We start from the raw sequence: 13065 nt of genomic DNA on the forward strand, positions 1-13065 counted from the left end.
TTCGAACTCCTGAGCTCAAACAATCCGCCCGTCTCGGCCTCCCAGAGAGCTAGGATTACAGGCGTGAGCCACCGCGCCCGGCCCTTTATTCTGCTTTTTAAATCTATGTTTTCAAATTCCCTATGGAAATTGAAACTTTGGGTTTTAGCCTGAATTCCCTGATTTAACACTTTCCAGTCTTAAATACAAATAACAGTAATGAAAGAACAGTTAGTATTTGTTGGTTGGAAAATGTTAGGTCATGAAATTTAGTTTAAAATCCAGAAACCCAATTTTCCTTTATTCCAGGTGTCATGCAAATCACTTTACAAGCATTCTCTCGTTTAATATTCACAGCAATTTTATGAGGTACAGTGATGTCCTAATCTGTTTAAAAAAAAAAAAGATGTTTAGAGGGGATAAATAATTTGCTCCAAGTTGCAGAACTACTAAATATGGGTCTCTCTGACCCTAAAGCTGACCATCTTTAACCAATATACTGAATTATCGGGCATTCAGATTCTTTTTACTGCCTATTTCCTCAATTAGTCTGACTTGCATGTATCCACAGGTTCCAGAGCAGTGATGGAGAGATTAAGTACTTGCAGTTAGCAGAGGAGCTAATTCGTCCTGAGAGAAACACTTTGGTTGTGAGTTTTATGGACCTGGAACAATTTAACCAGCAACTTTCCACCACCATTCAAGAAGAGTTCTATAGGTATGGGTGTATGAATCTTCTTCACTTTGCACAGATTTGGAACCTGAGAAGGGCAGCTGTCACAGTTCTTTCCCTCTGAGAGGCCTTTTGATACTGCCAGTGGTCATTTTAGCCCTGCTCTGAACTTAATGTAGGCCTTTGTGGAGCTGAATTTTTTTTTTTTCCTATGCAACTGTTTAAAATCTGCTTTCAAAATATCGTTTTCCCAAGAGGAAAACTGTACTTATTTTTGACAGGCACTTAGTGCTTTTGTTAGGTCATTTGATTAATCCTTTTCCCCCTCAGGAATAGGTGTTTGTGTGGATCCTGTGCTTACACCAGGGATATCTTTACAGCAATTACACTGTTGTTCTTCTTATTCCTTAAAGTTCAAATTGTTTTTCCGATTGTGAAAGTAATAGGTGTATATTATAGAAAATTTAGAAAATAGAGAAAAACAGAGAGAATTAAATTATCTGTACACTTGCAATCCCACCACTTATTAATAACCACCATTAGCAAGTCTGCTGTAACAAGAACCTTCCAGGTTTACAAGTGCAGAGTTTTGTAAGGATCTTCTGTCACATTTTTGTAATTATTCAATGTCATATAAAATTTTTTGAAAACATTTTATAGCTCTAATAGTATTTTTTGGTAGAAAAATATTTAGAGATTATGTTTAATAACTTAGGCTTTCGTTTTTGTTATATACAGCGAGAAACATCTTTGTACATGAATCTTTGTCTGCATTTGGACTAAATAAATGTGACAATCTGTAGAAATATAATCAAGTTAAAATAAACATTGCGGACAGTCATGAAAGAGAAATGAAGACCCAGGGGATGAGGAGACACAGTCCTGTTCTTTTCCTGGTGGACTGGGAGATGAAAGACTTGTCTCAATGTTTCAAGTCACAGCTATCCATCAAGAGCAGTTGGAGGGATAAGCAGCAGAATTTATTTTGAAAGCATGCGGAAGTAAAAGCTGTATTACTGACAAGTGAGAGACGTAGAAAATCGGACCTGGCGGTAGTAGTGGCTGTGCCCTACCTCATGCACAAGACATATAGCAGTTCTCTCTACTGAAAGTAGCTCTTTTTCAGAAGACTTTTTTATCCCACTGCTTAAACAAGTCAAGCTGCAGCAGCTATTGGGAACTTACATCAAAATGACAGGCACACTTGAGTCTAGCCAGTCAAATGGAGCTTTTTGCCAGTTTATTCTCACATTAGTACACAGACTTCTCCCTTGTCCTCATCCATTTCTTACCAATCAAGAATGAAGCAAAAAAATAAATAAACTAGGACTCGACACCAAACAGGAGGCTGCCTTATCAGATTGTAAAACTGTCCAGAGAAAACCCACAGTATTAATCATAATACTGACAAGATGATTGTTCAGGTAGAATCATTTTGGACAAAGGACTGGCCTACAGTGTGTGGGTGTTAAATGATTATTTAAAGATAGTAGATATTGAAGTATGGTGTTTTATCTTTGATGTTTCTATTTGTGGTGAGATAGGACAGGGTCGAATGAGGCTTCTACACCTAGACTAGATAACAGAGAAGTGTCCTGCACAGTTAGTTCTAAAGCTTGGTTATAACCAGATGAAATTCCTTAGTCGCAGCTGTTGGCAGGCATGAAAAGGGTAGGAGGTTTTGGTAGACCTCTAAGGTGTCAGTTGACTTTTTTTGGTATTTTTTTCTGTTTTATTTTTCAGGGTTTACCCTTACCTGTGTCGGGCCTTAAAAACCTTCGTCAAAGACCGTAAAGAGATCCCTCTTGCCAAGGATTTTTATGTCGCATTCCAAGACCTGCCTACCAGACACAAGTAAGAAAGCTTTCTTTGGAAGAAAAGCAATTCACCCATTAGTACAGATACCACTTAATTGACAGAAAACGTGAGATTGCCTCAGTCTGCTACTAGCTGGCTCTTTAGCATCACACTTTTATCTCACTGGGCCTCATTTTTCTCATCTATAAAATCCTATAGCGTAGGTTTTCTACCTAATCATGCAACAGGTAGTTGCTGCAAACTTACTTTTTCATGGTTGGTAGCGACAAGAATTGTAAAAAGAGTACTTAAAAAATTGATGCTGTGAAAGAGTTACCAGTTACCCAGAAAGTTTAGTTTTGGAGAAATGTGTTTTCTATGGAGATGGGATTGAAAGTAAGTGAAGTGAAGCAGATTCTTAGGATTGTCACATTTTAGGGCACCATTAGGGGAATTTGGGGGAAAAAAATTGGTCAAATGAGAAAATATGAAAAATGAGAAAAGCTGCAGAAATTCATGAATCTTTAGAAATTTTTGTCAGCTTAAATGCATAATTTTCAAACACCCCTTTAGCAATTATTTTAAGATAAATTTACTGGAAGAAATAGAAGCAATATTTTGAAAACTTAAACTACTAAAAGTACTTTATAAAATTACCTGATTATTTCATATAAAATGGGTTTAGAAGTAAGAAAGTGTTTCTGAACTTCTGAGTATAAAATTTTTTTTCCGTGATAACTTTATTATTAAAGTAGCACATGCTTTTTTAGAAATTGTAGGTAAGCAAAAAATGTACTTCATTTAAAACCAAACTGGGATCATTCTGTTTTATAATTTTAATTTTTGTTTCTTTGGTATCCTTTATTTAGTTTATATTTATTCATTTATATATTTTGTGTGAATGCATGGATGTACATTGTATAATTTAGGAATGGGGATGTTGACTAAATCGTTCTTATAGGAGAATGCAGAGAATACCCTGTCTCTTAATTTTTCTTAAGCATAAACTATTATTGAATACCCCCTTGTTATGACAGAAAGATCTCTTATTGGGAAATGAATATTTCCTGATGGGACATTTGTCTTTAAACAGGATTCGAGAACTTACCTCTTCCAGAATTGGTTTGCTTACTCGCATCAGTGGGCAGGTGGTGCGAACTCACCCGGTTCACCCAGAGCTTGTGAGTGGAACTTTTCTGTGCTTGGACTGTCAGACAGTGATCAAGGACGTAGAACAGCAGTTCAAATACACACAGCCGAACATCTGCCGAAATCCAGTTTGTGCAAACAGGAGGAGATTCTTGCTGGATACAAATAAATCAAGATTTGTTGATTTCCAGAAGGTTTGTATTAACTTCTGTTTGGATCAGATTCAGCCTATGCTAATAATTCACTCTTTGGCCCTTGCAATAGCTTATTTAATGGTAAACTCAATTTTTATGTAAGTTAAACATTACACTGACTTAAGCCCAAAACTTTTAATGTAAATTTCAACTGTCAGTGTATACATGTGTTTTTACCTTTAATAACTTGGATTGGAAGGTCCTTCAGACTGACAAGATGTATTTATCAAAGAACAAACAATAACTACATTATTATTATTATTGTGAACTGGAGTTAAAAGTTTGAAGAAGTAGTAACTTCTTAGTGTAAGACTTCGATTTGATGGAAAGGAAGGAGGAAGACATGAATAAAAGGATAGTCTAGGATGGAAGCAATGAGGATTATTGTGATTGAAGTAAAGGAACCAAATGGGAAATCAATTGAGAGATGATTTGATATGAAGCCTGAAGGTACTTAGACCCTTAAACCTCAGGCTGAGAAGATCTTAATAAGCAGTGGGAATATATTTGGAGGTGGGGTGGGTTTCTTTCTTTTCTTTTCTTTTTTTTTTTTTTTAAGGAAACCTAATAGGACTGTGGTATATAGTATTTAACAGAAACTAATAGGCATTTGTAGTTACCTGTGTGAGAGGTGACAGGTGGAAGCAGTAAGAATGTAATAACTTTATGGAGTGTGCAAAAAGGAAAGAAAAGTTGCAACAGCTTAAGTATGGGAAATAAATAATGTTAAATTCAGTCTTTAGTCCTTACTTAGCTTTCTTATATTAACCTTATAAGTTATAAGAAGCTTATAAGAAGCACGTATTCTACCAATAGCTTTGGGTGAGAGATGCTTCATATTTTTGAAAGAAGATGATATAACAACCAAATACAAAGTATGAATCTAGATTGGGTCTTGGTTTAGGAGAAAAACACACCTGTAATAAAGGATGTTCTTGACAATTGAGACATTTGAAAATGGACTAGAGAATAGAAAATATGTAATTCTATGGAATTAAATAGTTTAATTCTCTTGGTTGTGATAATGGTATTGTAGTTACATAGGAGATTGTCTTTATTCTTAGAGATGAGTGCTGAAGTATTTAGGTGAGATGTTTCTTGATGTTTACAACTTCTTTCAAATACAAAATTTAGGAGAAGATGGAACACAGAACAGAATTTACAGAGTCAATTTGAACAAAGAGAAAAAACCCAATATTTTTTAATGAGTAAGAGTGAAGTTTTTTAATACATGTAATCTCTTACCAAATTGAACTGTTTGATTAAAAGGAGTTTCAGGGTAGATCATTTTTAGGGTGAAGGTTGATACATGTGAAAAGTCTGCTAACGGGTTAAGATAGTTTAGAATGTGTCATTATTTGTGGCATTTAATTTAGATTGTATGACATGTGAGAGGGATCTCTTCTCATTCTTGGCTGTTTATTTGTCTTTGTTACAGGTTCGTATTCAAGAGACTCAAGCTGAGCTTCCTCGTGGGAGTATTCCCCGAAGTTTAGAAGTAATCCTGAGGGCTGAAGCTGTGGAGTCAGCTCAGGCTGGTGACAAGTGTGATTTTACAGGGACACTGATTGTTGTGCCCGATGTCTCCAAGCTTAGCACACCAGGTCAGTAATCTGTGGCACATACTTAACAAATTCTCAGTTACCTGAACTGCGCGGTATCTAGTGTGTCACATCTCTCTTGTCTTCTTTTTGTCTACCAGTCAGAAAGTGAGCCAGGAAGTGTGGTGAGAATAAAAACAAATTGATTTTGCTACAAAAGGTGCTATTCTGAAAGTTTTGAAAGCTTAAGCAAGTTAGATTCTCAGCACCCTAATATTTGAGCTGCAAAACAGCTTATCATTCACTCTTGCAGGAACACGTGCAGAAACTAATTCCCGTGTCAGTGGTGTTGATGGATATGAGACAGAAGGCGTTCGAGGACTCCGGGCCCTTGGTGTTAGGGACCTTTCTTACAGACTGGTCTTTCTTGCCTGCTGTGTTGCACCAACCAACCCAAAGGTGAGTCTTAATTGAATGGCAAAGCTTAAGAAAGACCTCCCCTGCAGCTGCCACAAAGTTACAGCCTTCTGAAGACATCTGAGTTTAAAAGTGTTAAAAGTAGGGAATTAGGGTGAGATTTGCTTCTTTAGTTTTAAAACTAAATCCTTTCATGTCTTTCTGACTTTGAAGAAGTCTTGTTTTCATACATAAGAGGTTGCACTGCTTTAAGTACAGTGGTACAAATTATCCATGTTGTTTTTTAAGTATCATACTTCTTCCGTTACACTCCTAGAGGGAAGTACAAATAAAATGACTTAATAATCTGGGAAGTAAGTTGCTATTTCTAAGAGTGATGGATTCCTCACAAGATTTTTGCTAACTTGATTCTTTGTCCTAAATGGGAAAGAGTTTGGGAAATAGTCCAGTATTAGGAAAAGGGGGTGAACATAATATTCTGTTACTTCATTTGCATTTTCATTTCAGTGATTAACATTTACTGTGGCTCATCTCTTGAGCATTCGTATTCATTTAAATAGTGATATAAAACAATGATGGTAGCTTTTTTTATTTTTAACTCATTGGACAAACCCTTAAGCATCTTCATTAACTAACAGCTTACTAGTTGCAGAGTTTTTAAAAAACCTTTATAGTCAACAAATTGTGAAGTTAACCTCCCAGACTGTGTTTTATTTGTAATGAAGTTTTTTATTTACCCTATTTTGTCTGCTTCTATACTAACAATTCTTCCTTTGTTTTCCACCCTCAGTTTGGAGGGAAAGAGCTCAGAGATGAGGAACAGACAGCTGAGAGCATTAAGAACCAAATGACTGTGAAGGAGTGGGAGAAAGTGTTTGAAATGAGTCAAGATAAAAATCTATACCACAATCTTTGTACCAGCCTCTTCCCTACTATACATGGTAAGAGTTCTAGCCATTGGCGGCATAAACTTGAAATCAAAATTATTAACAGCAAAAACTTATTCTTAAAGCACAGAAATCAGATCATGAAAGTTTTTTAGTGGGTTTTAGAAGGAAGGGATCATTTACAAAAGGACAACCATGATATTCCACCTATATGAGGTACCTAGAATAGGCAGATTCATAGAGACAAAGTAGAATAGAGGTTATCAGTGACTAGGGGAATTAAGGGAAATGGAGAGTTATTGCTTAATGGATAAAGTTACTGTTTGGGATAATGAAAAAGTTTTGGAACGGTAGTGGTGACAGTTATACAACATAATGTACTTAATGCCATTGAACTATACATTTAAAATGGTTAAGTGGTAAATTTTGTTATGTATATTTTACCACAGTTTTTTTTCAAAGAGGAAAAAGAATTTAGTCTTCTGTTTCTGGCCTCTTAGGATCTTTTTTTAGAGACAGAATATTGCTGTGTTGTCCAGACTGGACTCAAACTCCTGGGTTCAAGCAGTCCTCCCGCCTCAGCCTCCCTAGTAGCTGGGATCACAGGCACACACCACTGCACCCGGCTCTTGTTTTTCTTTTTAATTTACAGAGTTAGAGATTTCGTGATATTTCTTGGTTACCTGTCTATACCTTTAGCGGTTCCTTTCACATTTTCCTGACTCTTGGTTGCTAGGTGTTCACTATCAGTCATTAAATGCCCTTTGTGTATTGAAGGATATAACTAAACTTTTGGGCCTAATACTTTATGCTTGAACTCTTCCATCCTTGTCCTTCATACTCAGTTGAGGTTATGTTGAGAACTCAAGATTTTTGGGTATTTCTCTTAGGTATATACTTTCAATCATTTAAAATTAACTTTTTTTCTATCTAAATATTTTAGTCAATGAAATAACTGAATCCCTTCACGTTAATATTTTATGGATTTTAGAGCATCTCTCCTTATAAGGAGCAGGTGTTACATTTTTATGCTGCTCTCCTCCCCCTATAAATTATTGCTGCATAACCCCAAAATTTAGTGGCTTATAACAACAAACGTTATCTCAATAGTCAGTGAGTCTGGAATTTGTGAGAGGCTTAGCTGAGTGGTTCTGGATTAGTCTTTCATGAAGTTATAGTTCAGGCATCAGTGGGAGCTGGGGTCATCTGATTGCTTGACAGGGGCTCATTCAGGTAGCTTACCAGTTAGTACTAGTTGTTAGCTGGAAGCTTCTTTCATTGCCACATGAATCTCTCCCATAGGGCTGTTTGGGTATCTTTACAGCACAGCAGATGCTTCCTCCAGAGCATGTGGTCCAAGAGAACGAAGCAAAGAGCAAGCAAAATGCCTCTCATGACCTAGTGTCAGAAGTTACAGACCTCACTTAGACCATATGCTGTTTGTTAGAGGCAAGTTACTAAATCCAGCCCACACTTAATAGGAGAATTAAGTTCCATACCTTAAAGTGAGGAGTGTCAGAGAATTTGTGGACTATTTAAAAACTCCCACATTTAACAGGAGAATTAAGTTCTGTCCCTTAAAGTGAGGAATGTCAAAGAATTTATGGACTATTTAAACACTGCCACGCCCCTAACAAAATTTGTTTCATTGGTCATAAGTCAGAGAAGTTTTGTTTGTGGAATGGATTCTTAATTTTTTACTTTTAAGGAATGCTTTGTGTAAATTTTTTTTTTCCTTTTTTTTTTTTTTTGAGACAGAGTCTCACTCTGTTGCCCGGGCTAGAGTGCCGTGGCTTCAGCCTAGCTCACAGCAACCTCAAACTCCTGGGCTCAAGCAATCCTACTGCCTCAGCCTCCCGAGTAGCTGGGACTACAGGCATGCACCACCATGCCCGGCTAATTTTTTTTATATATATTTAGTTGTCCAGATAATTTCTTTCTATTTTTAGTAGAGACGGGGTCTCACTCTTGCTCAGGCTGGTCTCGAACTCCTGACCTTGAGGGATCCGCCCGCCTCAGCCTCCCAGAGTGCTAGGATTACAGGCGTGAGCCACCACGCCCGGCCTGCTTTGTGTAAATTTGCCTACCACTTTATTAATGGGGTTCACAAAGAGTCAGTAATTCCACAGAAAAATGTTTAATAGCACAGTGTTCTTTTTTTAAGAAAATTATATGTTTCCTTCTTACATTGGATTTACAAACAGCTCCTAGAGACAGCTCTAAATTTCATTTAGCATCTTATTTAATCCATACTAATGCAATTAGCATGCCTTTTTTTTTTTTCAGTGCTGGTCACTATAGGTGATACAAAAGAAGTGTCATGGGCCATTTCCTCATACTCTCGATGGAACTACAACAGCTGCCATTAGAAAGAACTAACAAGGCCGGGCCAATGGTTCATGCCTATAATCCCAGCACTTTGGGAGGCCAAGGCAGGAGCATTACTTGAGGCCAGGAGTTTGAAACCAGCTTGGGTAACATAGCAAGACCCTGTCTCACAAAAAATTTAAAAGTAGGCCGAGCGTGGTGGCATATGCCTGTAGTCTGAGCTACTTGAGAGGCTGAGGCAGGAAGATCACTTGAGCCCAGGAGTTTGAGGTTGCAGTGAGCTATGGTAATGCCTCTGTACTCCAGCCCTGGTGACAGAGCAAGACCCTATCTCTAAAAAACAAAAAAAGAAGAAAGGGCTAGCAAATGTGGTAGACTGTGGTGGACATACCTATAGTTTATGGGGAGAGATCTTTGAGGCCTAAGGCATTAGGAAGGCTTTGTGTAGGAAGTAGGTCTTACAGACAAGGAATGGCTCTTAGGATGGTGAGCACTAGCATCTGTGACATCTGTGGTGCAGGAGAAAACACTGGAATAGTGATTAGGTGACTAAGTCCACAGACCAAGAACCAAGATCAGAAGCCAGGTGTTTTTACTCCAGTTTTATGTTTTGTTTTAGATGTCACTGCCTTTTGGTTGTTAAACATGTCTTTATAGTTTCTTTTGGAATTAATTAACTTCATGTTGAAAGATGGGTTTTTTATCTGTAGCTTCTTTTCATTTCAGGCAATGATGAAGTAAAACGGGGTGTCCTGCTGATGCTCTTTGGTGGTGTTCCAAAGACAACAGGGGAAGGGACCTCTCTTCGAGGGGACATAAATGTTTGTATTGTCGGTGACCCAAGTACAGCAAAGAGCCAATTTCTAAAGTAAGTGTTTGCCTAAAGTAGTAAAACAAGAAAAAACAATGTACATAGTTCCAAGCTTGCTGTACTACCAGGAATGCCTTTACTAGAGTGGGAGGAGTATAAATTATGATGTATTGAATATATAACTCATAGATTAAATACTGTTGATTTTTTAATAGAGAAAAATTGCCTATAATCCCACTCTCACATTGAACTCTTTAATCTTTGTGTAAGTCTTTGAATATGTGAATTTGTATTTTCATTATTGTAAATTACAGTATCCTTATTTTTAATTTTAACTTACCCTAAACATTTTTCCATGTTTATTTTCACAGTTATCTTTTTTTTTTTTCTCCTCATTCTTTTTGCCAGGGCTAGAGTGAGTGCCATGGCGTCAGCCTAGCTCACAGCAACCTCACACTCCTGGGCTCAAGCAATCCTTCTGCCTCAGCCTCCCGAGTAGCTGGGACTACAGGCATGCGCCACCATGCCCGGCTAATTTTTTCTATATATATTTTTAGTTGTCCGATTAATTTCTTTCTATTTTTAGTAGAGACGGGGTCTCGCTCTTGCTCAGGCTGGTTTCGAACTCCTGAGCTCAAACAATCTGCCCACCTCAGCCTCCCAGAGTGCTAGGATTACAGGCGTGAGCCACCGCGCCCAGCCTTATTTTCACAGTTATCTTTTTATTGGTGTACTATAACTTACAAAATTATTTCCCTAGCCCTATTAAACAATTAACAGGATAGTTTACTATAGTGGTTACAGATATTGATATAGTGAACATCATAATGTATGTTTTTTTTGTTTCCTTTGAGTAAATTCCTAGGTATAGGATTGCTGTGACAAAGAATACAAATATCTGTAAGGTTTTTAAATAAGACACACTGTCCAAAAGCAATGCTACAACATATTTTATGCTAACTTTATCAGCATGAGCACGATTTTTGCTTATTTTTAGAAGCTATAAGTACTTTCAAACTTGTAAGAAAATTAGGGCTCAAAAGCAACCAGTTTCTGAGCATTTGCTATGTTGTTAGTGCTATGTATATATGTATGTTATGTCTTATTCTAGCAGCACCCAGACAGGCATGTGTTATTATCCCCTTTTTTTCAGGGAGTCACAAACAAAACCTCTCTGAGTGTCAGTAACTTGCCCAACTTGTAGGTGCCAGCTGACACTGAGCCATGAGTATTAAAGCTTAGATATAGTTGCCTGCAAAGCATGCTGTTAATACAACATCAAGCTGCCTTTGTTTGTTCTGGACATTTGTAACAGTACTCTTCTAGAATGTGGAACATTTTTAGTTGGTTTGGAGTGTTATTGTTAAATATTTCCTTAGAGCAAATCATGAACTGAGTTTTAGATTTGAAGGTAATAGTCTTATATTAAAAGGGATTTTTTTTCTTTTTATTCCCTCTGCTCCTGTCACCCACCTGCCAAAAAAAGGTGTACTTCAATGTTGCCTCTGATAACAGTATTGTATTGTACATCATGATGTCTTAGTGAATTCTATAGGGTTTTCCATATACAAGATAAAGATCATGCATGTATCTGCATAAAATAATAGTTGAAGTACCTCTTCCTTTCCAATCTGGCTGCCTTTTTTTGTTTCTTGCCTAATCGACCTTGACTAGCGCCATCAGTATAATGTTGAATAGATATGACAAGAGCAGACGTCCATGTCTTCTTTCTGATCATAGGGGGCAAAGCATTCAGCCTTTCATCTGATGTTAGCTGTTGGTTTTCATAGATGCCCTGGTAAGGTTAAAGAAAAACTCTTTATCGGGTTTATGAAAGTCTCTTCTATTCCTAGTTTGTTGAGTTTTTATCATAAAAAGGTGTTGGTTTTGTCAAATGCTTTTTCTTTACATCTGTTTAGATGATCATATGGTTCTTATCCATTATTAATATGACATATTGATTGCTTTTCAAGTGTTAAGCCAGTCTTGCATTTCTGGAATAAATCCACGTTTAGTTTTGTCTCTCTCTTTTTTTTTTTTTTATTGCAAGACTTTCTAATAGATCATTGTTTCTAAACTGTTTATTATTAAACTTCTTTTAAAATTGACGTTTGTGTCACAAATTAACTTAATCTTCCATTTTATAGGCATAGATTTACTTTTTAGCGACAGGGTCTTGCTCTGTCGCCCAGGCTTGAGTGCAGTGGCGTTATTATAGCTCACTGCAACCTCAAACTCCTAGGCTCAAGCGATCCTCTAGCCTCAGCCTCCAAGTAGCTTGGGACTACAGGCTCATGGCACGATGCCCAGCTAATTTTTCTATTTTTAGTAGCGTTGGGGGTCTCACTCTTTCTCAGGCTGGTCTCGAACTCCTGAGCTCAAGCAATCCTCCCACCTCGGCCTCCCAGAGTGCTAGGATTACAGGCATGAGCCACGATGCCCAGCTGATTAATTTTTTAAATTTTTTGTAGAGACAAGGTCTTGCTATGTTGCCCAAGCTGGTCGGCCTTCCAAAGTGTTGAGATTACAGGCGACAGCCACTGTGCCTACCTAGGCATGGATTTAAATCCATTTAAAAAGCTGAAGGAGATAGATTTCCCATTCAGTCTGTGGCCTGTTTCTTAATGAATTGCTTAAGTTTAATGCCACTCTTAGATGTTCTTTCAGAAATTTAAACTCTTCATTGACATAACCCCTGTAAGCTGATATTCTTTGGAAGGGCACTTGGTAGTCACATATTAATGAGTGTTTATATGATAACCTTGAACAGGCATGTGGAGGAGTTCAGCCCCAGAGCCGTCTATACCAGTGGCAAAGCATCCAGTGCTGCTGGCTTAACAGCAGCTGTTGTGAGAGATGAAGAATCTCATGAGTTTGTCATTGAGGCTGGAGCTTTGATGTTGGCTGATAATGTAAGAACATTTTACAGTCTTGGATATAAAGAAGTCAGAATACCCGCTACCCTATCAGTGAAGGCGTATAAGTTTCTGTTAAAAAGATGTCCTTGTAAAAAGAGCATTCTTGAGTAAATAATTTATAGTTTTGTTAATCTAATCTAGAATTTGAGATTATCATCATTGGTCAGCATTTTCTGAGCTTCTCTAGAATGTGTTAACCTGCCTTCAACATGTGTGGTTGCTGTGACTAGTACTTCTGGCATTTTTTGCTTTTCAGAACACAACGCCTCTCCAAGTAGGTGTAAGCATGGACACATGCTGCATTTTATGTGTATCTGACATAGATGGATTAGATCTGTGGATATGTATAAATTGTAGATGTAAAATCAATC

At 37.4% G+C, this 13065-nt stretch overlaps 1 protein-coding gene across 1 annotated transcript in view; it reads left to right on the plus strand.

The window, feature by feature from the left end:
- The window catches only part of MCM6 (minichromosome maintenance complex component 6), a 29448-nt gene that overhangs the window by 2940 nt on the left and 13443 nt on the right, over positions 1-13065 (plus strand). The window contains exons 2-9 of the mRNA XM_012650520.1: positions 551-697; positions 2396-2506; positions 3543-3792; positions 5231-5396; positions 5647-5792; positions 6541-6691; positions 9692-9833; positions 12547-12688. Of these exons, the coding sequence (XP_012505974.1) occupies positions 551-697; positions 2396-2506; positions 3543-3792; positions 5231-5396; positions 5647-5792; positions 6541-6691; positions 9692-9833; positions 12547-12688 (1255 nt within the window). The remainder of the gene's footprint in view (positions 1-550; positions 698-2395; positions 2507-3542; positions 3793-5230; positions 5397-5646; positions 5793-6540; positions 6692-9691; positions 9834-12546; positions 12689-13065) is intronic.

Source organism: Propithecus coquereli, unplaced genomic scaffold (genome assembly GCF_000956105.1).
Source record: "Propithecus coquereli isolate 6110/MARCELLA unplaced genomic scaffold, Pcoq_1.0 Scaffold33, whole genome shotgun sequence".
NCBI classification, from domain to species: Eukaryota; Metazoa; Chordata; class Mammalia; order Primates; family Indriidae; genus Propithecus; species Propithecus coquereli.